Source organism: Tasmannia lanceolata, unplaced genomic scaffold (genome assembly GCF_043159265.1).
Source record: "Tasmannia lanceolata isolate RefF3 unplaced genomic scaffold, GAP_Taslan_0.1 ptg000015l, whole genome shotgun sequence".
Classification (NCBI taxonomy): Eukaryota; Viridiplantae; Streptophyta; class Magnoliopsida; order Canellales; family Winteraceae; genus Tasmannia; species Tasmannia lanceolata.
The window spans coordinates 57,095,368-57,117,309 of NW_027518692.1; the positions used below are offsets into that span (position 1 = coordinate 57,095,368).

General features: G+C 36.8%; 3 protein-coding genes across 6 annotated transcripts; all 3 read left to right on the plus strand.

The window, feature by feature from the left end:
• The first annotated feature begins 563 nt into the window (after positions 1–563).
• Positions 564–5,543, plus strand: LOC143892610 (uncharacterized). Its single transcript, XM_077397339.1, has 2 exons — positions 564–865; positions 5,226–5,543. The coding sequence occupies exons 1-2, from the start codon at positions 655–657 to the stop codon at positions 5,369–5,371; spliced, it is 357 nt and encodes a 118-aa protein (XP_077253454.1). The 5' UTR covers positions 564–654; the 3' UTR covers positions 5,372–5,543.
• A 695-nt stretch (positions 5,544–6,238) lies between these two features.
• Positions 6,239–9,791, plus strand: FKBP13 (FK506-binding protein 13). Its single transcript, XM_077397338.1, has 5 exons — positions 6,239–6,680; positions 6,777–6,869; positions 8,783–8,843; positions 8,927–8,995; positions 9,373–9,791. The coding sequence occupies exons 1-5, from the start codon at positions 6,288–6,290 to the stop codon at positions 9,429–9,431; spliced, it is 675 nt and encodes a 224-aa protein (XP_077253453.1). The 5' UTR covers positions 6,239–6,287; the 3' UTR covers positions 9,432–9,791.
• A 2,158-nt stretch (positions 9,792–11,949) lies between these two features.
• RGLG4 (Ca(2)-dependent phospholipid-binding protein (Copine) family) lies at positions 11,950–20,524 on the plus strand. Of its 4 annotated transcripts, XM_077397348.1 has the most exons (12): positions 11,950–12,060; positions 12,183–12,307; positions 15,714–15,798; positions 15,919–16,055; positions 16,235–16,348; positions 17,745–17,842; positions 17,927–18,006; positions 19,470–19,575; positions 19,645–19,772; positions 19,880–20,006; positions 20,088–20,144; positions 20,229–20,524. In XM_077397348.1, the coding sequence occupies exons 3-12, from the start codon at positions 15,791–15,793 to the stop codon at positions 20,313–20,315; spliced, it is 942 nt and encodes a 313-aa protein (XP_077253463.1). In that variant the 5' UTR covers positions 11,950–12,060; positions 12,183–12,307; positions 15,714–15,790; the 3' UTR covers positions 20,316–20,524. The 4 variants fall into 4 exon arrangements, with proteins under 4 accessions (XP_077253463.1, XP_077253462.1, XP_077253461.1 ...); XM_077397347.1 differs by lacking the exon at positions 11,950–12,060 and having other exon boundaries at positions 12,081–12,307; positions 15,915–16,055; positions 19,696–19,772; XM_077397346.1 differs by lacking the exon at positions 11,950–12,060 and having other exon boundaries at positions 12,083–12,307; positions 15,915–16,055.
• Positions 20,525–21,942: the final 1,418 nt, after the last annotated feature.

Consider the following 21,942-nt stretch of genomic DNA (forward strand, 5'->3'; position numbering starts at 1 on the left):
GATCAGATTCGGAGTGTTCTTCAGATCCTATTTCCCGTGTCTCGATCACGATCTATTTTAAATCTGTCTGTCCTGGTAGGTCCTATTTATATAGACACAATTGAAACTCTTAGAAGAGATCGAGACCAAGTGAGAGCCATGGGTCAGCCGCGACCCATTGGGTTAGGGACTTAATGGTTACTAGAAGTAAAAGAAGAGGGTGGCTAGAGACGAATGACAAAATGTTGAAAACAATAAAAATGCCTTATTTGTACAAAAAATGAGGGTATTTTTATAAAATAGTATAATAAATTCGGATTTAGGATTGTCCTCTGGGCTTTTATTAGTTCTTTAGATCTGATCAGTAATAATTTCGGATCCTATGATAGGGGTCCAAAATGTGTCCATGGATCTAGTACTAGGTCCCGTCCATTTAACTTCAGATTGGACAGTCCAGCGGACGGTTTGGATCCATCGAAACATCTAAATACATCACTTCCCGGATCAAAAATGTCTTGGCTCCCAAGATAAACGGTCGATTGGGCATTAATCCTTCATTCATGTCACGGATTTCTAATTTTCTATTCTGTGAAGCATCTATAAAATCCCTTGAAACCCTAATTTCCCAAAACCCTTTTCAACCCCAACAAGAAGCTATTCTGATCTCCTACTAAGATGGCGAAATCTTTGAGATCAAAGAGGAAGAAGAGACTGAGGACGCTGAGGAGGGAAATCGCCCAACCTTTCTATGATAATAAGGAAACTGCAAAGATAGCTGCTCAAGAAGCCGCTCTTAATGCACCAAAGGTTCCTGTACGTTCTTCCAACACCACCTCCGTGGAAACTTCAGTCCCCCTAGCAATAACAAACCCTAATACCGACATAGGTATGCTCTTTCTCTTATTTTCTCCATTCATTTCTATTGTTTTTGCATTAAAAACAGTTGATTTCTCTAAGACCCACCATGTCAAATGTTGGTATTGGTTGGCTTATGATATGTAGTTGTGGGTATGTGTTTTAGAGTTGTGGGTTGTTTGTTTTGGGTAGTAGGTGTTAATTGTTGATGATGTGTCTTGTAAGTGGGAAAATGGATTGCTGATGGGTAATACTCTGTGTTTGTATTTAAGTAGTTGTATTACAATGGATTGGAGAAGAAGAGAATCTTACAGAAACTTTGTTTAGGAGAGTAATGGTTTGTCTCGAATTGAACCAGTAGGAGGTCTTGTTGCCTCGAATCAACCTCTTCTTCCATTTTTTTCTCTCTTTTTTTCTTTGTTTATTTGTGTTATGGCCAATTAGGCACGTAACGCCGTAACGCCGTAACGGGTTGTTACCCAAAACAGTTGGGAAACGGTTTTAAAATCATGTAGTGTGAAGAGAATGTTGTATGCCAAGATTAAAAACAAAAAAACAAAAGGAAAAAGTGCAAATTTATTTCTCTTATGAAATATAGAGAGAAGGAAATTAAGAGGGCGACTTTCATCTCTTGGAATAGGTGAAGAAGAAGCACACGCGGTAATTTGATTTTTTTTCTTGCATGTAAAAGAAGGTGAGCTGTTCTTGATTTCCTCTCTTGTGTTTTCCTTTTGTAGAAAAAAGGGGTCTTCTTTTCCTTTTTGTAAAAAAAGGGGGCTTTCTTTCTTGTGTAGAGAAAGGGATTTGAGAGAGGTGTACCCATTGGAGAGCAAAAGAAGGGTTACGGGTTGATGGGATTTTGTTAAATCCCTTTTTTAATCTTGTTATCTTTTCTCTAACAGTAAAGGAAGTGATCTCACCCTGGGATGTAGGCCATTGTTCCGAAACATGTAAATTCGTTTGTGTTCTTTGTGTATTGTTTCCTTGTGATTTTGTGGTTTCTTTTATATTTTTCTTTGATTGTGTTCTTTGATTGGATTTTTTTGTCCAACGGGTTTTTCTGCACCGTAAACGATTGATATTCAACAGCAATTTGGATTCAGGTAAATTTTTATGTGTAGATTGGAGGAATTCTATGGCATACTCTTCTAATTCATTTCCTTCATATTTTGATATTTTTGAAAATAAGGTATGGACACAATCAATTAGAAGAAATTTAACTTCAAGTTGTTTCTTCGTCTTCTCCCAAGTAGTGATATTCCCTTTCCTAGGCGATCGCACATCATTGAAGCTGGCTGAATCCACCAAGAGGAGGCATAGCCCTTCAACATCCGCTATGACTTTTCCACCATAACCAATCAATAAATTCATCCGTTTACTTGTTCTCGTTTTATTTTCTTTTGAAATATAAAAGTTCCTCTATTAATAGTTGACTGGAGAAATCAAGAATCCCCATCTGACATGGGCATCATGTCCATGATCCATGGCTGGAAAATTCAACTCTATCTGCATATTTGGATTTCTCTTTATTGCTGTTGCAGTGTTGAAAACATTGTAACCAAAATTGGCATGCCGACAATCTTTCCACCACAATCCGGTGCTAAAGAATTTGGGCTATATATTTATAATCTACATCATGCGGAACATGGCTGTTGATTGGGTTTTCGGGTGCTTCCCAATCCACACCATTATCATTTATATCTAGAATTCCTGCTAGCCCCAATCTGTATAATTTGAACATGTTGTCTTTCAACTCTGACATCTTGTCATCTCACTAAGCATCATGATCTATGACTCTTTTACTGTCACCCTATCACGTTAACGTGCAATTGTGGAGTTTGAAAGTCGTATAAAGCACGAATTTCAGTAGGTATTTGGTAGATTAGGATACCATGATATCAAACTGAAGTAGCCAAGAGCTTTTAGCTTTGTAGCAAAGTTGAAATCGAAAACAAGAAGAAAGATTGGTAAGAACCGAAACCTATCTATTTGTACAACAAGAGCATTTGAGAGTAATCTAATAACTCTCGGGCTTGCGTTTCATATAATTATTGCTAAAATTCATCCATACAATCGGGTGTATTGTATTACCATGCGTCCTAGCGCTATCATGCACACATATGCTCACCTTGATGGATATGAATCATTCATATGTGTGCTCCACCATGGATTGCTCATAGCCCATAAATCAACAATTTTATTCATTTTGTTTTTGGTCATTGAATTTGGATCGCCGAATGATTATGTTATGTATTGTTTCTAAATAGATCTTGAACAAACAGTTGGGACCACAATCATAACAATTTTATGCAGTGAACCATCCAAGGCAATTTCTATCACCTTAGTGGTACAAAACATCAAAACTCTAAAGAAGTCCCACCACTTAACAGACTTATATGACCGTCCTTGCTTTATGTGATTATTCCCACTCAAGCCCACACCTTCTCAAGTCAATGAGGTTATTCTGTTTTGAAAATGCCCTTCACATCTTGAATTCAGATGTTCAACCTCCACTCTCTTTGCTCTATGCAACTCTTTCATGGTCCTTTTGGAGCTGTACCTTCCCTAAACATGGCAATCATACAACCCGTCTAAAATTGTCTTTTCCTATTATTTGACATGCAGGATAGGTGTTCCACAAAATACCACTCCATACGACACTCTTCCACCAAACACCTTGTATATCAGTTTTTTTACTATGATCTAGAGAATATTATCCTTATTGTTCTGTAAGCTTATACTCATTTCTAGCCTAGCAATGGGCTCCCCAATGTTGTTGTTCCCTTTCTGTCAATGAATCATATTCACCCTACAACCTCTTCGGAATAAAGGTAATGGTGATGGCATCAACATGCCGATGTTGTTGACCTCAGCTTGATCAAGGAAGGAGCAAGGAATGTGGAAGAACTTGGAATTGAAATGGCCACAATAAAGTAGTTGGGAATTTGGGTGAATGTGATCTCTTCATTCTCTACAGCTGAAAATTTTATTGATATTATGTGATTCTTGCTTGCATTTCCAATATTTTTTGCCTTTGTGGTGACCAACGTTCATTTCCAATGTTTACCAAATAATGCCCCACGTATGTTTTGGTCATTAGTGGTGATTGACTCCCTTGACCAGCTAGTGCAGTTTCTATTCCTGCAATTCAGTCATTTGAATGCCCGTGCGATTCTTTTTTCTTTTTTTTTATCAATGTCACTGAAATGAGTGGCATTATCATGATGCTCATTTTCTTTTATTTCAATGTGTGGCTGAACAATTACTTGATTGTGTTGCTTGGACTTTGGAGTAGGAGGAGGTTCTGGGAAGGAGGGAGGGATTTCAGTGAAAACCGTTAAGAGTACACAGAGAACTATGTACTTTTGTTAAGGGAAGGGTCTTCATGTCAAAACGCCATACATATGTTGTATACTATATACTCTTTAACTCAATTCCTAATTTGAACACCGACTTTGAATCAGATTTATCTCCTAAGCTGTGACTACTTGTCGCTAAGGTCCTATTACGGCATAACTCCTCGAGCACAAAAAACAAAACACAAAAATAGGCCCGTCAAAATCCTATACATCTGTAGTATATACTCTGAACTGAATTCATTTTAGGTGAGTGATATCTATCTTACTTTTTTTTAGAATGGCATTGCACACTTTATTAACGACTTCTCTGATTGGCTATTGAGAGCATCTTGGGAATTGTAACAACATTAAAAGCTACTTAAAAAGTGCAAAGGAGTGAGAAGTGCCATTATTGACACAAGGGAGTACATATATTTTTTCATTTTGCGCTTGCAGAAAAATCCACAGTAATATGAGCAGGGCCTAGAAGATAAGTTCTAGAAAGATAAGTTCTATGAAGAAAGGGGCCACACAGGATAAAACAGGTGTTCATACCAAATTGTAAGTCATCCAGCAGATTCTTAGAAAATAAATCTATTGAAGAGCCTTTTAGATCAAAATAAACTAACTTGTATCAATTCCCTTGAAACATTTCTTTCCTTGGGGATCCATATTCCAAAATCCAAACACCATCTTGGATCTAATTGCTGAGACAATCTTACAGATTGGGTGAAGCTGCCAAAGTATCCAAAGCAATCCTAAACAGATTGGTGGAGTATCAGCACTTATTTCTGATTCTGTCTTCTATTTGTATTGTGCTCTTTCTATTTTTAAATAAAGTTCTCTCCACATTTAAAAAAAAAACACTGTTGTATAAAGAACAGAATATGAAAATCCATTGATTCAAGCTGCCTTGAACTTTTCCCAAGTGTGGTTATGTAACGATATACTGCCATATTTGTTGTATTGACACTCAGCTTCTTAATGATTTCATCCAAACTTACCATTTGGGCATGCCTTCATCTAAGTTAGATCTTTATCTTGTTTTTACAGATGTGGAGATGACTGTTACTCAGAGTTCGGGATCGTCATTGAAACCTGTTGGGGGTGTAGGAAAGAAGCAGAAAAACAAATTTAAGGGGAAGAAAGATAAGCATAAGCGGCATTGTAGGGGGAAGATCAGGAAGAAGTACATTTGAAGTTTGATGGAGATTTTGCTATTTTCAACCGGGGTCTGTTCTCTCTAATTATATGGCAATGTAGTAGACCTATTATCTTTGTTAATTACTTTTCACTTTAAATTTTTGAAAACCGTCAGTTTGTATGTTGGGAAGAGTAGTATGATATGAGCAAAGAAATGACTTTGAACAACTGTGCAGCTTATAAACTATGCTGGGTAATAATTTCATTTGCAGCTTTAGGTGCATTTGGATTGCCAGAATTAGGTGCTGGAATCAGAATCCTATTCTGATTCCAGCTGTTTAGTTCAAAAAATTCTGATAAAAATATCATTGACACGGGTGGAATCAGAATACCACTTAAACACACGCGCGCGCAAGTTGAAAAATGTTTTCAAGTAACATGGAGAAAGCATATGAACAAGTGGATTGGAAGTTTTTGGATCAAATTCAATGCAAATTGGGATTTTTATGTCAATGGAGGAGCCTGATAAAATTTTGTATTTTTTTCAGACCTTTGGGAATGCTTAATATCAATTAGAGGTGGGATTCATCCACTTGTAAGATGAAAATTAAATTTAGAAGATGTGCCAAATTCAATTCCATAAGTAAATAGAAGAAAAAGGAGATCGAATTGGGGCCAAACAATTGAATGATCAAGACCAATCAAAGGGAGGGAGATGATCGACATGATTAATTAATCAAATATGGCCCCACCTAAATGAATGATCAAGAGGGTTTGAACCTCTAGCTCAATGGTTAAGCCTTTGCTCTTCAACCTAGAGGTTGGAGGTTCAATACCATCACACACTTTGGAAGTGGACTACCGTCATATACTAGCCCGGGGACTAGGAAACAAGGCCTTCCTAATCTAAAACACTATTTTTCACACAAACCTTTTTTGATATTTTTTTGAATTTGGTTGGACGAGAAGGAGATGAGTTCCTCATCAGCAACCCTGCTCCACTCCTATCCCAAACCCTATTTCAAAAACAGATCAATTCGAACCAGAAATTACACTAAAACAGTAGTAGCAACAGAAACCCATTTTCCCATCCCGACCCACGATCCTAACAAACTTAAAATTTCTCAATTGAAGCTCTCACAGAAGAAACTAGAAGAGGGTTTCACGTTAACGAGAAGAGACACAATTGGGTGTCTCGGATTCTATCTTGGTGCAATTCTCCACGCAGATTTTGTAAACCCTAATCCATCATTAGCCTCCGAAGATGCGCAATGTGCAACACTCACTGTTGCTCCTTCTGGTCTTGAGTTCTGTGACAGAGTAGTTGGCACTGGCATTGAGGCTACCAAAGGCCAACTCATTAAGGTATTCTTTATAGATAAAGAGAAATAAGGAAAATAACCCTTTGTTTATTTGTACATTTTGAGACTGTTTTTATGTTTTAATGAGTGTAAAATGTAGGCTCATTACACTGGAAAGCTGGAGAATGGAAAGGTATTTGATAGCAGCTATGGGCGTGGAAAGCCTCTTACTTTTCGTGTCGGCGTCGGTGAGGTAATGTTGATATTAGATTATGGTAATGACACACTTGATCATTGACAGACCCAGAAATATTTAGTTTTTCTTTTTTTAATTTCATCTGTTTAATCACTATCTTTATGCTGAATATGATTCAACTTATTTTTGTATGAATCAAATATAGATGATTTTGGTCGTCTTCAATATCCTCTTTGTATTTGTAGTCTACAAAAGAGCTTGATTCGGAGTCTTTGTGATCTATTAGTAATTTCTATGCTATAATCTCTATATGTGATGCCTGGTGTAGTAGAAACGAAATGTCTAAGATTGCTTACTAAAATTATGTAATGGGTAGGACTTAGTAGCTTATTGTTACCATGCTTATGTGAGGTTTTTCTTTTCCTCCCTCTTGGGGGAAAGGATGCTTCTAGTAGTTCCGAAAATGAATGTGGGAATCAGCAACCTCGTTCCGGATTCATGCTTTGTTTGAACAGTGGTGCTTGAGAAGATCAACACTTGATATTTTAGAGAAGGTTTTCTGGCTAGTCAATTGTTGCATCCTATGCAATTGGAAAGAGGGGACTGCAAAACACATTTTCCTCCACTGCTTCCTTCCTACCAGTTTGTGAGGGTTGGTCCTCAGGTGGTTTGGGCTTTTCCGCCAACTCTTATTGGTTTTTTTTTGTTGAAGACTGAAACATTTAGCCTGGACCGTGTTCATGTGGAATGTGATCCCTTGTGATATATTTCGGATCATTTGGTCTGAGAGAAATCAGGGCATGCTCGAAGGTATTAAAAAATCCGCAAGGAGTTTGATATGGAAACGAGATTTATTAATTGGACTCTTTGGTAATTATAGTTTTAGAGGAGTCATTATTTTCAATCTCTTTTGAAAGTGGCAAGAGATTCTAAGCAATGGTGCCATGCTATGGAAGAATTCCTACCCCATCGGTGCCATGGACTCCAACAAAGTGAAAGGTAAGGCACTGCTAACCCAGCCAAGGATATTCAAATAGAGTTTTGGGTCCTCTCCTGATTGAAGGGGACTCTCAAAATGCAGTATGGTGGGGATCTGAAAAGATCAGTGGGCCATGTTGGTCAGGCTTGGTTATTGACGGGATTGTTAAGATTGTTAGGGATGTCAATTGCTCTTTTACTATTACTGTTAGAGGAACGAGATCGCCGATTCGTTGGCCAAATCTTGAGTTTGCTAGATGATGCTCATTGAGGGGCAATCTTTGCCCCATTTGGGATGTTTTAGGTAGATTTCTGCCTATGCATATTCGCAATTCTTGTAATGAAATTTTGTTTCCATTCTAAAAAATACCCACTAGAATACATTAAACTGCCATTATCATATGTATACAAGTCCATGGATTTGCATCTTTATCTGATCATGTATGTGTACCAATGTATGTATGCATGTGTAGTTTATGCATATATATGTGTAGAAGTCAGTTCTCCAGTTGTAGAGAAAACTTGATTGAATGGGAGGCAGATGACACTATTGTTTGCTTTTTCTCCCTGCCCTCATGATTCTACCATACACACTAGAGAGATATACGTAAGGCTCCGTTTCTTTTGACGTAAAAATGGACGTAACGCCCATTTTTACATCCAAAAAGACGGAGCCTAAGGAAAAATTGATGGAATTATGTATTTACTCATTAATCTGATGTATACAAATGACATCTTTGGAAGTCCAAATAAGATTATTGTGGGAAAATGCTAACATACATCTCTCTAGCGGGGGGAGGTTGCTGGTTGTAGTCCCATTGTCAGGTTTCAGTCTTCCTAAACTGATTATGTAACCAATAAATAAATAAAGTTATTCCAGATCCAAGTAATTCGTATTTCCTAAATAGTGATAGTAGTTTTCTGTATTTATTTTTCTTCGTATGTTTCTCAGAATTTATTGGTTTCAATCCTTTTGTGACATATACTTGCAGGTCATTAAGGGGTGGGATCAGGGTATTCTAGGCGGTGATGGAATTCCACCCATGCTTCCTGGTATGAAAATGTGAAGATGCTTTATCCCTGTTAGATAATCTCTAAGTGAACCATTTAAGATCGACCACCGAATATTTTTTCAGGTGGGAAACGAACATTGAAGCTTCCACCAGAACTTGGATATGGAATGAGAGGTGCGGGGTGCAAAGGAGGTGAGGTTACTCCTCTTTTTGGCATGTTTCTCTTCTATGTTCTTTCTGCTCTATTGATCTTATAATTGTTTGCCATTTTTTCGATGTCCTTTATCTGATAATGATGATGTGGAATGATTCTCTGAGGATAAACATAAAACTTGAGTAATAGCTCTGTTGATTTGCTTATAAAGTTCAACAGTTTTTAGCTAGTAAAAATTGTAAAATGTAGTTAATTTGTTAGAAGTTAAAACCTTTTACGTATATCAGGATGAGCAATGTACGTACAAACATAGCGACTATATGTACATCTTCATTATGTACGAGTACATGGGGTAAAGGTCAATATACTGGGCTCTTACGTAATTGGTTCTCAGAGACTGTATTTTTTGGTGCAGGTTCCTGTATTATTCCTCCAGATTCAGTTCTTCTGTTTGATGTGGAATTCATTGGCTAGGCATGAGAATTAAGCGTATGTTTTCTCCAAATATGATCACTCTGGGCACTGACATATTGTATTGAAGAGAACTTAGAGGACAGACAAATTCAAGATTTGGCAGGGTCAAACCAGTCTGGAGATGGGTATTGAGATGAGTAGTCAACCCTGCAGTTGATTATATTCTATCCTTCAAAAGCTGCAGAGGTTTTAGAGATGATCACGGAGATGGCATGGCATACTAAATTCTTATGTATATTTTTTCAGAATGGAAATGGCATATTTTCCCAGTGGATTTGGTCATTTCCACCCTTCTCTTTCATGTAGAACTGTAGAAGGAAACAGTTTCCAGTTTGAAATAGCCACATCATTGTGTACTAACAGGTAGTCTGTTTTCAGGGGATGGGATGGGACAATGTGTCTATAAAGTAAGAAATGGTCACAAAATTAGAGCCAAATTACTAACTTATACTATGAATATATGAATTAGAGCAAATCAGACTTATGGGACTTCAGGTTTGGAAGAGGAACTGAGTAAGATTACTAAATCAAAGTGCTTAAATTCTACATGTACTGAACTGCAGATTGTGTGGAGCATACCAATGACCTGGTCACAAATATGTGTCAAGGGAATTTATCAGGAATGGCTTATCACGGGATGTTTAATTTTGGGAAGTGATATATCCGCCCCTTTGGATTACTTGGGACACCCAGCAGCAGAGTATCAATACAATGACTGCAGAGGGGCTAATGTACTTCACGTTAGAAGGATTTACTGGGGGTGTCCCAAGTAATTAAAAGGGTGGATATATCACTTCCCTTATTTTTTTTATATTTTCTTATTTATACCTTAAAAATTAGAAAAATAAAATATTTAAAATATATAAAAATGTAAATTTAAAAACAAAATCAGGTCAGTAAATAATATCGTGAATTTATTACAATATTTTGATGAAATTTTCTCAATAAAAAAATTAAATACGAAGATTTCTCAATTAAATGCGAAAATTTTGTGAATTGTCGTTTTATCAAAAAATACTAAATATTACGATATTTTTAAAAAGGGCTACTGATATATGCACTGCCATGTTTTGAGAATGAGACAAACTCGCCTTGTTTTTTATTATATAACCAGCTGTCAAACGATGTTACAATTCCCAAAAAGCTCTCACCATTCAGTTGATAAGGCGAGTTTGTCTCATTATACAAATGTGCAGTGGGAATATCAGAAGCCGTTAAAAAATATTTGAGATATTTGTGACTGTGGTAAAAGGAATCAATTGCATCAATCTCACGGTAATGTCATTAGTTAACTAGTTCCTATTTACCGAGGATCTATTAGCTTCTTCTCGAGAGTTAGACAAGCAAGGTTTTTCATATATTTAACGCAAGCCATGGAAGATGGTTTCCATATGAAATTATGTAAGGTGTCAACAGTTCACCTGTATTTTCCTCCGAGGAAGCACAGATTATCTGTTTAATGCCCCAAAAAGGACTGTTGTAATCTTAAAGGATAGAGAATGTCTTGTTCAAAAGAAAGTTACCCCCATTTGTTCGCCACTTATGTACCCAAATGAGATCTCACTTAAAGCAATACTTACAAAGGAAAACTAACTGGTTTTTGAATAGAGATCAATGCTACCTGTGTGTCAATCTCTTCATCATCGCATGGCGTATGGATCATTGGGCCATCTTTAAATTTGTGATTTAAAGGGTACAATCACACGTGGTTTGGTCCTTCAATGCTCTTATGTCTTGCCCTTCATTCCTTATTCTTCTGACTCTGATTGGATGGGTTAATCAGATGACGACAAGTCCACTAGAGGGTACTATGTGTTCCAAGAATAATTAGCCTTTCTTTTGGGTTAAGAGTCAGCTGTCACATGGCAGAATCTGTTTGGGCGTAGTAAAATTGCGGAGGAACCTTCTCCGCAAAATTGCGAAGCCAAGTTTTGTTCTGATAACATTGGAGCCATCTATCTCATGACAAATCCTATCTTTTATGCCTGTACAAAACATGTGGAGATTGATTATCACTGTCCGATATAAGATTAACCATTGCAAACTCCTCTTGTTTAGTTCATTGCAAGTGTTGATCATCTTGGTTCTCGACCGTCAGGCTTGCAGGGGAATATTATACAACCAGCTACGCTTAGCTAACTGATAAATTAGAAAGATTTGTTATCTTGTATATTAGGTTAAGGTTTCTTAATCTCTTCTTCTCTTCTTTCCATACCACCCTAGAATATGCAGGTTCGAGTGGGGATGGGTTACCCAAGGTCTCAGTCCTAACCCAACTCGACCGAAATTAAATCGAGTTGCCAACCTGAGAAAATGCTAACCTAAACCGCCGAAATTGGGTTGAACCCATCGGGTTCAGGTTGAGTGCGACCCAAGATGCACCGCCTTTGCTGATGAGTGGATATAGATATACAAACCTGGATCCCTCCATAACATCAACTTTATAAAAGAAAAAGGCATATGGCATATATCTTTAATCAACTTATAAGGAAAAGAAGTGAAGAACCAATATAAAACCGTGACCAGGAGGAAAAGTGGGTGGTGAAAAGAGGAGGAAGGTTCAGCAGCTCAGTATAGTTCATATAATATGACATGATTTTCTCTCTTTTGGATATGTGTTTTGCTTGAGGTATCTAATTCTCATCTCCCACTTCTTGTTCACTCTCACGCAACAGATGCTCTCTCCTATATATAACTTATATATAACTTGATCTTTCTCTTCTGGACTAATCTTAAATTGCTGCGCACAAGGCACCAACATGGGCAATCTCTGCGGCCAGCAACAGCAGCATCCACGTAGCTTACCGAAGGATTTGAAGCCCACCATGGCTAAGAAATACGAATTCATCCCGGACAACTACACATCTCTCGAACAGGTCAGTTCCTTCTCGTCGTGCTTTGGTAAAGCTAGTTTGTCTTCGAACCTGGCAATATCTCTTGTACAAGTGGCACATGTAGGACACTTCATTGTCACAAGGCTTTTCTCGGGCTCTATTTGGTTGCATAATTTCTTTACCAAGTGTTTTGATCAAGTTTGAGGTGCCACATCATATACTAGTATTATTTGGTTGCATTTTGTCATTTAAACTACTAGTAGACTACTTGTTGTCCTACTAGCAAAATACCTCAAAAAATTAAGGCGGATTTTTGCTAGTAGAGTCTTGGGATTTATGATTTTCTTCTCTTTATCTCGTCTCACTTCTCTCTTTCCTCTCTCTCTCTCTTCTCTCTTTACATTGGTAATGACACCCCCTACTTCAGTTGACAAAAAAATACTACTTTATTCACTACTCCATGAGGAGACTACTTGGCTTGTTTCCTCCCGTTGAATAATTTAAGTTTAACTTAATTCACCAGTAGTCTACGGGGTAACTGGGCAACCAAACTGATTCTTGGCAATTTTTCGTTGTTGAAGACTTGATTTTCTCAAATCCACAAAACATGCAATAAAAACTCAAGCCAGCAAAACTGCTACATACCAGACTATAGTAATAAAACTTGACTTAGATTCTAACTTAGAATGAAAACTGAGTTGTCTAATGACTCCTTGGGCAATCCATATAAGTTTCATTCCGACAAGGAGTAAAACTCTTGTAAAATTCGTTTATCCCTAGATAGTGTTCCAATGTTAGCAAATAGACTTGAACCCTTTTCAAGGCGTAAACAAATTCCTCAAATAACCAACTTTCACCTCAAGACGACGACTTATCTCATAGTACCCATCTCTCATCTCTCGTGAAAAATGACAATAACACCATGAAAAATGAGAAAAGCACCCATCTCATGAAAAGGACAAAAATACCATATCTCATAGAAAATGGACAAAGTATATCCCTATCTCTGGAAAATAACCAAAGCTTATCTCATGAAAAATGACAAAAATACACATATACCATTGAAGAGAAATTATATGGTGCAAGGTCCTGCATGCACATGCAGCTCAAAAATACAATGGGGCCCACTTTGTTTGGGTGATCCAAACCATTCATTTGTTGGGCCCTGACATAGATAGAAGATGCCAAGAAAATCTTCTACATAGGATGATCCTAATTCGCCGTTTTGTGGAGGTTTAAAATGGATGACATAGTTTAAAAAAAGCCATGGATCGGAGGGTTAGGTTCATCCTATGGAGAAGATTTTCTGGGCAAGTCCTATCTATGTCAGGGCCCAATACATGAATGGTCTGGATTACCCAAACAATGTGGGCTCCACTGTATTTTTGGTCTGGCCATGCAAGCTAGGCCATCCACCATATAAAATGGAAAAAATACTCTCATCTTATGCAAAATGTTAAAAATACCCATATTTCATAGAAAATGAAATACAAAAATACCCATATCTCATGAAAATGAAAAAAATACCTCTATCATGTAAGATTACTAAAGTACCCAAATCTCGTAGAAAATAATCAAAAAACCTTATCTCATTGAAAATGACAAAATAATCCTATCCCATGAAAAATGGCCAAAGAAACCTTTATCATAAAATGATGAAAATGCCCCTAACCCATGAAAAAATACCTAAAAAAATACCCATATATCGTAGAAAATAACTAAAGTACCCATATATCATACAAAGGTAAAAAAAAATCTCTTTTCATGGAAAATGACCAAAATATCTCTATCTTATGATATATTAGTGCCTGATGATGCAGGAAAGGGTTCTCCTGTGAGTAGAGTAGATTACCGATTCCTTTTTTGATGAATCTTAATTATTAACTACTTTGGTACTTTCATTGAACCAAGTGTATTTTGTCATTTTCCATGAGGTAGGGGTATTTTGGTCATTTTAATAAGATAGCATTGCTTTGGTCATTTTAATAATAAGATAGCGTTGCTTTGATCATTTTCATGGGGATTAGGGTGTTTTTTGTTATTTTTACGAGATATGGGTATTATTGTGTATTGTGGTTATGTTTTTGACATGGAAAAATTGCCAATGGGGGACATCAAAATACGAGAATCGCCAGGGGGGACTCACTTTTGAAAAATTGTTAGAGAGGGACGAAATGGGGGTTATCAAGTCTCTAAAAGGGGGTTATACACCCTCTAAATGGGGTTATCAAACTTTCAAAAGGGGGTTATCAACCCTCTTTAACAGATTTTCAAAATTGTGTCCCCCGCTGACAATTCTAGTATTTAGGTGTCCTCCATTGGCAATTCTAGTATTTAGGTGTCCCCCATTGGCAATTTTTCCTTTTGAGATAGGGCACTATGGCTAGTTTTCATGAGATGTGGGATTTTTTATTTATTTTCCATGAGATACGGGCATTTTTATCATTTTCTATGAGATGTTCGTATTTATCAGTTTTTTTTATTTATTAGATAGGGGATTTTTCCTATAAAATAGACTGTTGAAAACAAATTTAAATTTTTGGCTGCAAAATTTGTGGTCAATGACTAACAACAGATCATTCAAAAATAAAATAAAAAATGGAACACTAAAGATAAATATCCTTTTATGCTTTAATTTAGAGTGCACATTGTAACAACTGAAATTAATTCAAGGTAAACCAAACTCGGTTGAAAAGATTACCCCACCGATTGAATTTAAGAGTTGTGGAACGAGCCCATAATGAAAAAAATCTAATTCGGGCATACAAATTTATCTCATAACTTACATGTTTGGCAGCCTGAATTTTATTTTCATGGAATATTAGCTTACCAAGTGTTGAGAGAGGGGTCGGGAGAGGAGAGTGTGAGCCGGAGAGAACTGAGAAGGTACGAGTGAGGAGACAATGTAGTGGCTGAAAAATAAGGAAAACTATAACTCTACTTTGTATTTTGAGTAGAGTTTTCTCAGCCACTTCTAGGGGTGCACCTGGTTTGGTTGGATCGGGTTGAGGCCAACCCTAGCCCAACTCGAGCTAACATTCCCTCAACCCAAACCCAACCCAACTTGAGCCTCGGGTCGAGGATGGTCACCCTAATCTAACCCGTCTCTAAATCTCTCAATCCCTAACCCAAACCATCTAACTCATTTTTCCCAAATCAGATCGGGTTGGGTTTGGGTTCACCTAGGGCAAAACAAAAACATATAATAAGAAAAAGAGCATTACCCTAAGAAAATCACAATAAAATTAGAGAATGGAGGTCGGGTTTGGGTCTGGTTTGGTTGCCAATGCCTCAACCCTAGCCCATCCCGAAATTAAATCGGGTTGGTTTTCCCAACCCAAACCCAACTCAACTCAACTCTAACTCACTTTCAATTCGAGTTGAGTTTTTTAGTTTTGGAACCAAGCCGAATGAAGAAAGTCCTGACTGAGCATTTTGCCTTTGACAGATTACAACTGCCTTGAAGGAAGCAGGTCTAGAGTCATCAAACCTTATAGTTGGGATCGATTTCACTAAAAGCAATGAATGGACAGGTTTTTTTTGAACTAAACCCATATTCTGATTTAATGGGAAACTGGGATTTCTTTTTTTTTTTCTTTCCATGATTAACTTCTCTTTGAGAAAAATAATTTTGTTGTTATTCTCGAAGGAAGACGTACATTCAACAACCAGAGCCTACATACAATAGGTGCCACACCTAATCCATATGAGAAAGCCATTACTATTGTTGGGAAGACTTTAGCTCCTTTTGATGAAGATGATTTAATTCCTTGTTTTGGCTTTGGTGATGGTCAGTCTATGCCCTCTTTCATTATTTAACTAGTTCCTCTGCTATGAAGTTTTTTGTTTCCTTCTCTCTTATTTTATCAGTAACAAATTCTTAATATAAAGCATTACACCCACAGACATGATTTATATTTTGTTATTGGACCCTTATTTTGTTTTGCTTAATTTGTTTGCACATGGCAGCAACAACCCATGATGAAGCAGTGTTCAGCTTCCACAATGATCATACACCATGTCATGGGTTTGAAGAAGTTCTGGCTTGCTATCAGAGAATTGTTCCCAAGTTGAGATTGTCAGGTTGGTTCTCTGTTTTTTTGCATTACCAGTTCTTTTCGTCGCATGCTGCCCTGAATATAGCTGATTTTTTTTTTCTAGCTTAGAAGAGTAAAATGTTGATGGTGAAATGAGTGACATTCTCCCAGAAGTTGATTCTATAACTATTCATCAAGTTATGTTACATTTTCTAAAATTGGTTTTGGTCCATGTTTTGTTCATGATAACATTCTAGAGTTCTAAAATTCTATTGAGATTCCAATGGATGCTCGAGCATTATTATCTCAATGACAGTATAAGGTCCTTGCATAAACTATAGTTTCAAAACTCCCCCGTGTCATCGTCAACTCCCCCGAGTCAATCCCCCTTTTACTTTGGTCATGTTAATCTATGTTTGGTGATACAAAGTCAAACGAAACTCCTTTGACTCTCCTGATTTATGACCACATCAACCATGTACTCAGCCGCATCAACTGAGTACTCCACCATGTCATGCCGAGTCAACTAGGATTTGTTTTGGCCGCGTTTAAACCTGCTTCCGCATTTTTAAATGCTGACATGAACTATAGGAATTGTTCTATACGCTCAAAATGCTATGATACTTCCGTTGTTCCTAAATTATGTGTAAATTGAACAGATTTTTATCTAAGCAGCTATAGAGTTGGTTTCTTTTTTTTTCATCTGATGAGTAACTTCTTAAGTAAAAGCAAGAGGAGGGCAATATCTTGGATCAACTTCTACCTTGCACAAATAGATGCTTGTTCATAAACATGTCCGATGTGTGGGTACATCCTTTTTGTTGAAGTTCTATTTTAGGTGGGATAACTTTAAATATGGAATGATATTTTCCAGTCTTGAGATTATATTGAAGTTTATTTGGGACTGATATAAGTAGTTTGATTTTAAATTTGCATTTTCTTTTTTTTATTATTAATGGATGATTCTTAGATAATTAAATTCGAACTTTCAAATTACAATTCAGCTTATAAAAGATTTTTCTTAATTATAACAAATTGGGCTTCTCTTTTAGCATAACTGTTGTTCATTCTACCTAGATGGAATGCATTGCGTGTTCTTGTTCTCAATTCTGTTTTTTGAATGGCAATGATTACAGTAAAGTGTAAAGTGAAAAGCCAGGGGACTGAGATGGGAATGCATTGTGCGTTGTTCATTGTTTTGTTCTTTTGCTTTAGCTTGTTCTCCATATTTTTCTAACTAACTTTTCTCATGTAGTTGAGTCTATACAAAGTTGTCTTCAATGATATTGTGACATGATTATACCTTTTTTCAACCCTTGGTATCAAGTTTCAAATTACACACACACGCACACACATATATCCAAATTGATGTCATTAGATCCTTTACTATGTATTTGATTGTAAGGATTCACAGCTTGATAGTTTATTTCATTGTTTGGAAGGGCCAACTTCTTTCGCACCAATAGTCGAGGCTGCAATAGACATTGTCGAGAGAAGTGGTGGACAATATCATGTGTTAGTCATCATTGCAGATGGGCAGGTTGTGTGACTGTATACTTATCCCTTCCCTATTTCTTTACCCTTTAACAAAGAAATGGTTGCAAACTTTTATTGCATTGTGTAGGTTACAAGAAGCATCGATACAGAGACTGCAGATCTAAGCCCCCAAGAAGAGCAAACAATCAATTCTATAGTCAAAGCAAGGTATAACCTAAATATTTCATAGTCGGTTACAACATATTTTCTCTGACAATAGAACTTTGGGAGAGAACCTATATTTAGATAGATAGATAGATAGATAGATAGATAGAAAGGATTCATGCCCTTTCAAAACAGTGATTTGAGAAATGTTTCAATACGCCTCATATACCGCTTTTAGGCAACCCTCTCGACAACTAAGAGATCCATTCGAGAAACACAAGGACTAGTTGAAATAATGAACCTCCCATATTTTATTGAATGATTTATAAATAAAATCATCAAGTCAGTGACAGCCAATTGATGTGGCTATTGATTAGATGACCTTTTACGGCATTTGTCTTATTCATGGCAAAACTATGAGACCCATCTTTTGGTCAAGTTCCAAGCTCTGGTATTGAGGGTACCTTCTTCTGTATTCAGAAATAATGGTACATGTTGTTGTTGTTGTTTTTTTTTTTTTGAAATATAAATATGGGTGCATAGTTATTTCACAAAAAAAATGTGTTCTAATAAAAATTATGACTACTTGGTCTTACTGCCAATTAATTTTTCATTATTTAATTGTCCAATTCAACAACTGATCCCTTAATAACTGCTTGGGGAAAAAAAAATCTAAACAGCACTTGTAATATAGTCGCAAGTGAATATTTGAAAAAGAACACGGACATGAAGCATGACAGTTCTTCGAACAGCGATCCCAGCCTCACTCAACATTAATTCAATTTACCAAAGCTTAGAATTCCCCTATTTTAGACTTTAGAAGGGCTGGAAGTACAAAATTAGTCTTAATATGAGATGGTAGTGTATACATAAACACAAACTTGATTAATCACTTATAAACACAAATAGACACATGAATGTTCATTCTTGTAATCCTTGCCTGCCATAACTTCCTAATCTTACTCAATTTTTTTTGAGAAAGGTAACAAGAATTTATTCCAAAAAAAAAAACATACATGCAGGGACAAGATGTCCCCAGATACGTTTCATAAGACGTTAAATTGATAATGATTATACAGATACCAAACTCAGAGAGCGGCTGATAGTTAAGCTCTAGAATAAACACACAAGGTATCCACTCTGTGCACGCCTTCTTTAGCCAACTTATCAGCGGTTGAATTTGCCGTTCTCAACCTATGAGTCAGCTGAGGGCGGATGATTCGTATGAGGTCAATGAAATCCTTTAACTGCATTGTAGGCATATATCGTCCCCATAATTACTTAGATAATCATGCTTACCTGGTTTAGCTCAATTCTTCACTAAGGCTGAGGTAGCTTAAAGTCTGAGATGTGTATTAGATATGACAATACTTTTTGAAAATGAAGGTCCTTGTCACATATAGCTCGAGCTTCTAAGGTAGTTTATAGTCCTTTTTTATGGTTCCACCTTGTGAGAGCTCTCTTAGTGTGATCCAATCATGGAATACCTTGACAACTTAGTTTTATTTTTATTTTTTTCTTGACAGTTCTTATCCACTATCAATTGTACTCATTGGAGTTGGTGATGGACCTTGGGAAGAAATGCAAAAATTTGATGATAAGATCCCTACTCGTGCATTTGATAATTTTCAGGTGACACATAAGCACTTTATGTGATGATGATTATTTGTTTAGTGATACTGACAAAATTTACTTATGCAGTTTGTTAATTTCACTGCAATCATGTCTAAATATTCGAACCCTTCCGAAAAGGAAACAGCATTTGCTATTGCTGCACTCATGGAGATCCCTATCCAGTACAAAGCAACCATGGAACTCAATCTTCTTGGGTAGGAAGCATAAAATTCATTTCTTTGAGTTGGCTAAGATTTCATGTTCTTTACAATTTAAACTTGTATTTACTGTGTATGCTAATTATGTATGTATTGGTTAAAAGACGTGTGACAGGGAAAGCTAAAAAGGTAAATCCTCTCCCTCCTCCAATTCCTTTCACCCAGCAACAAAGACAACCATCAAGGCAACAAAGCAAACTTCCACCATTGAGTCAAGATGAACAAAACCATGTAAGGAAGATAACATTTAACAATGGTTATAGCTTTCAGTTTCTGGGTTCTGTTTCTGATGTCTCTCTGTTGTTAAAATAGGTGTGCCCAATTTGCTTTACAAATGCAAAAGATTTGGTTTTTGGGTGTGGGCATATGGTAAGATATTGTTTCATCTTTAAGTATGTTGTTTTTATTGTTGTAATTAGTTTGATGTCTTTGTTAACACTTGCCTAATCGCAGACTTGTAGAGAATGTGGGCAAAGCTTATCCAACTGTCCCATATGCCGTGCAACCATTAGATCACGTTTGAGAGTATACTCAGGATGACATGTCCAACCATTCCCTTAATCTTGTTCATATTTTCCATGTCCCTTTATTCATACTTTCAATGGTTGTGTTGATAATAGCTTTGTACATCAGCCTCTGTAATAAGAATCATATTGCCATCATGAGTAAGGTTTTCCTATTGTATTTTTTTATTTTTAAACAATTAAAGTATTTCTCATAAGAGCAAGTGTTTGTCTATGTACTATTAATTCGTTGAGCTCATGTTTATATCAAGAACTCTGTCCCGTAATTATTTATTGTTTCAAATAAACCTTATTTGCCATTTGATTTCTCCTTGGTTGGATAGGCAAACCGCTCTCCACTTTGTAGCTTAAAACCCTTGTTTCAAAATGTGGATGTGGGTCAAAACGCAGCCAAAGCAAATCCTAGTCGACTCTGCACGAGTCGATCTGGTACTTGGTTGATGCGGATGAGCACTCAATTGATGCAGCTAAGTACTCAGTTGATGCAGTCATAACTCGGTAGGGTCAATGGATTTTTTATTTTGTAGACAAAATGCAGACTCGGACTAGAACACGGCCAAGATATAAAAGGGAGTTGACCCGAGGGAGTCCTCCATGACGCAGGGTAGTTTTGAAATTATGGCTAAAACAACTGCAACTGGTCAAAACCTGGAAATTGACGTCTCTGGTGAAGTAATCTTTTATTTTAGTGCACTAAAATCCAGAACAATCAGAACCTCATAATGGGTTTGATGAGACGGTTCTAGATATGAATGGTACTCATAAATAGAAAGTATAACTTCTCCACAAAACCTATATGTTTTTTTGCGTAGGTAAGCTGGGATAACCTCTTGGTTGAGGAACAAACCTCTTACCAATTGAGCCTGAGGCTCAATCCCTTGAATGTTACTTCTTGTTTATAGGTACAATTTGGTTGTTAAAGACCATAGAAAGTTTGAGGGAGCTGTGCTTGGTCATTGAGCTGGAATGCCAGAAAAAATCCAAGAGAAAAAAGATGGCTAGGCAGCCCAAGCAGTCAATTGATCCCTAGGATCAGGCCAAAAGGTGTACCAATGAGAAAATTAGGTTATGTTTTTTAACCATTCTCGGCAGCGCTTCTGCAGTTTTTTTACTGTGGAGAACGAAAAATAAAAATAAAAAAAATACATGGAGAATGGCATTTCTAGACCCGATTTGTTACCCCCAGTTTCTGCAAATCTATGATAGGAAGAGGGTTGCTCCATGTGAATCCGTTCCGTCCACTCCAGAGAAAGAAGAATGAGAAGAGTTAAAGAACTGATGCAATGCCAACTTGGCAGCCATTTCACACCCGGGTGGTATGCGTGGACTATCCAAAGTTGTTTTGTAGTGAATACTTGGAAAACTTTTTCTACAACTACCATATTTATTAGTCACAGTACGTTGTATTCCATTATGAGGTTTAGTAAGTTGTGCTTCATTAAGTATTTCCTTGTAAGTTGTATTTCGTTAACTAAGTCCAATAAGTTGTGTCTAGTAAGTTATGTTTCTTTTAAGTCTAGTAAGTTGTGTTGCGAATTGTATTAGTTAATGTTGCGTAGAGATTCCAATGTGTAGTTAATGTTTTGTAGAGATTCTACCTAAAAGTTCTATAAAATGTGTCGTATGAGAATGAGTGGTGGATT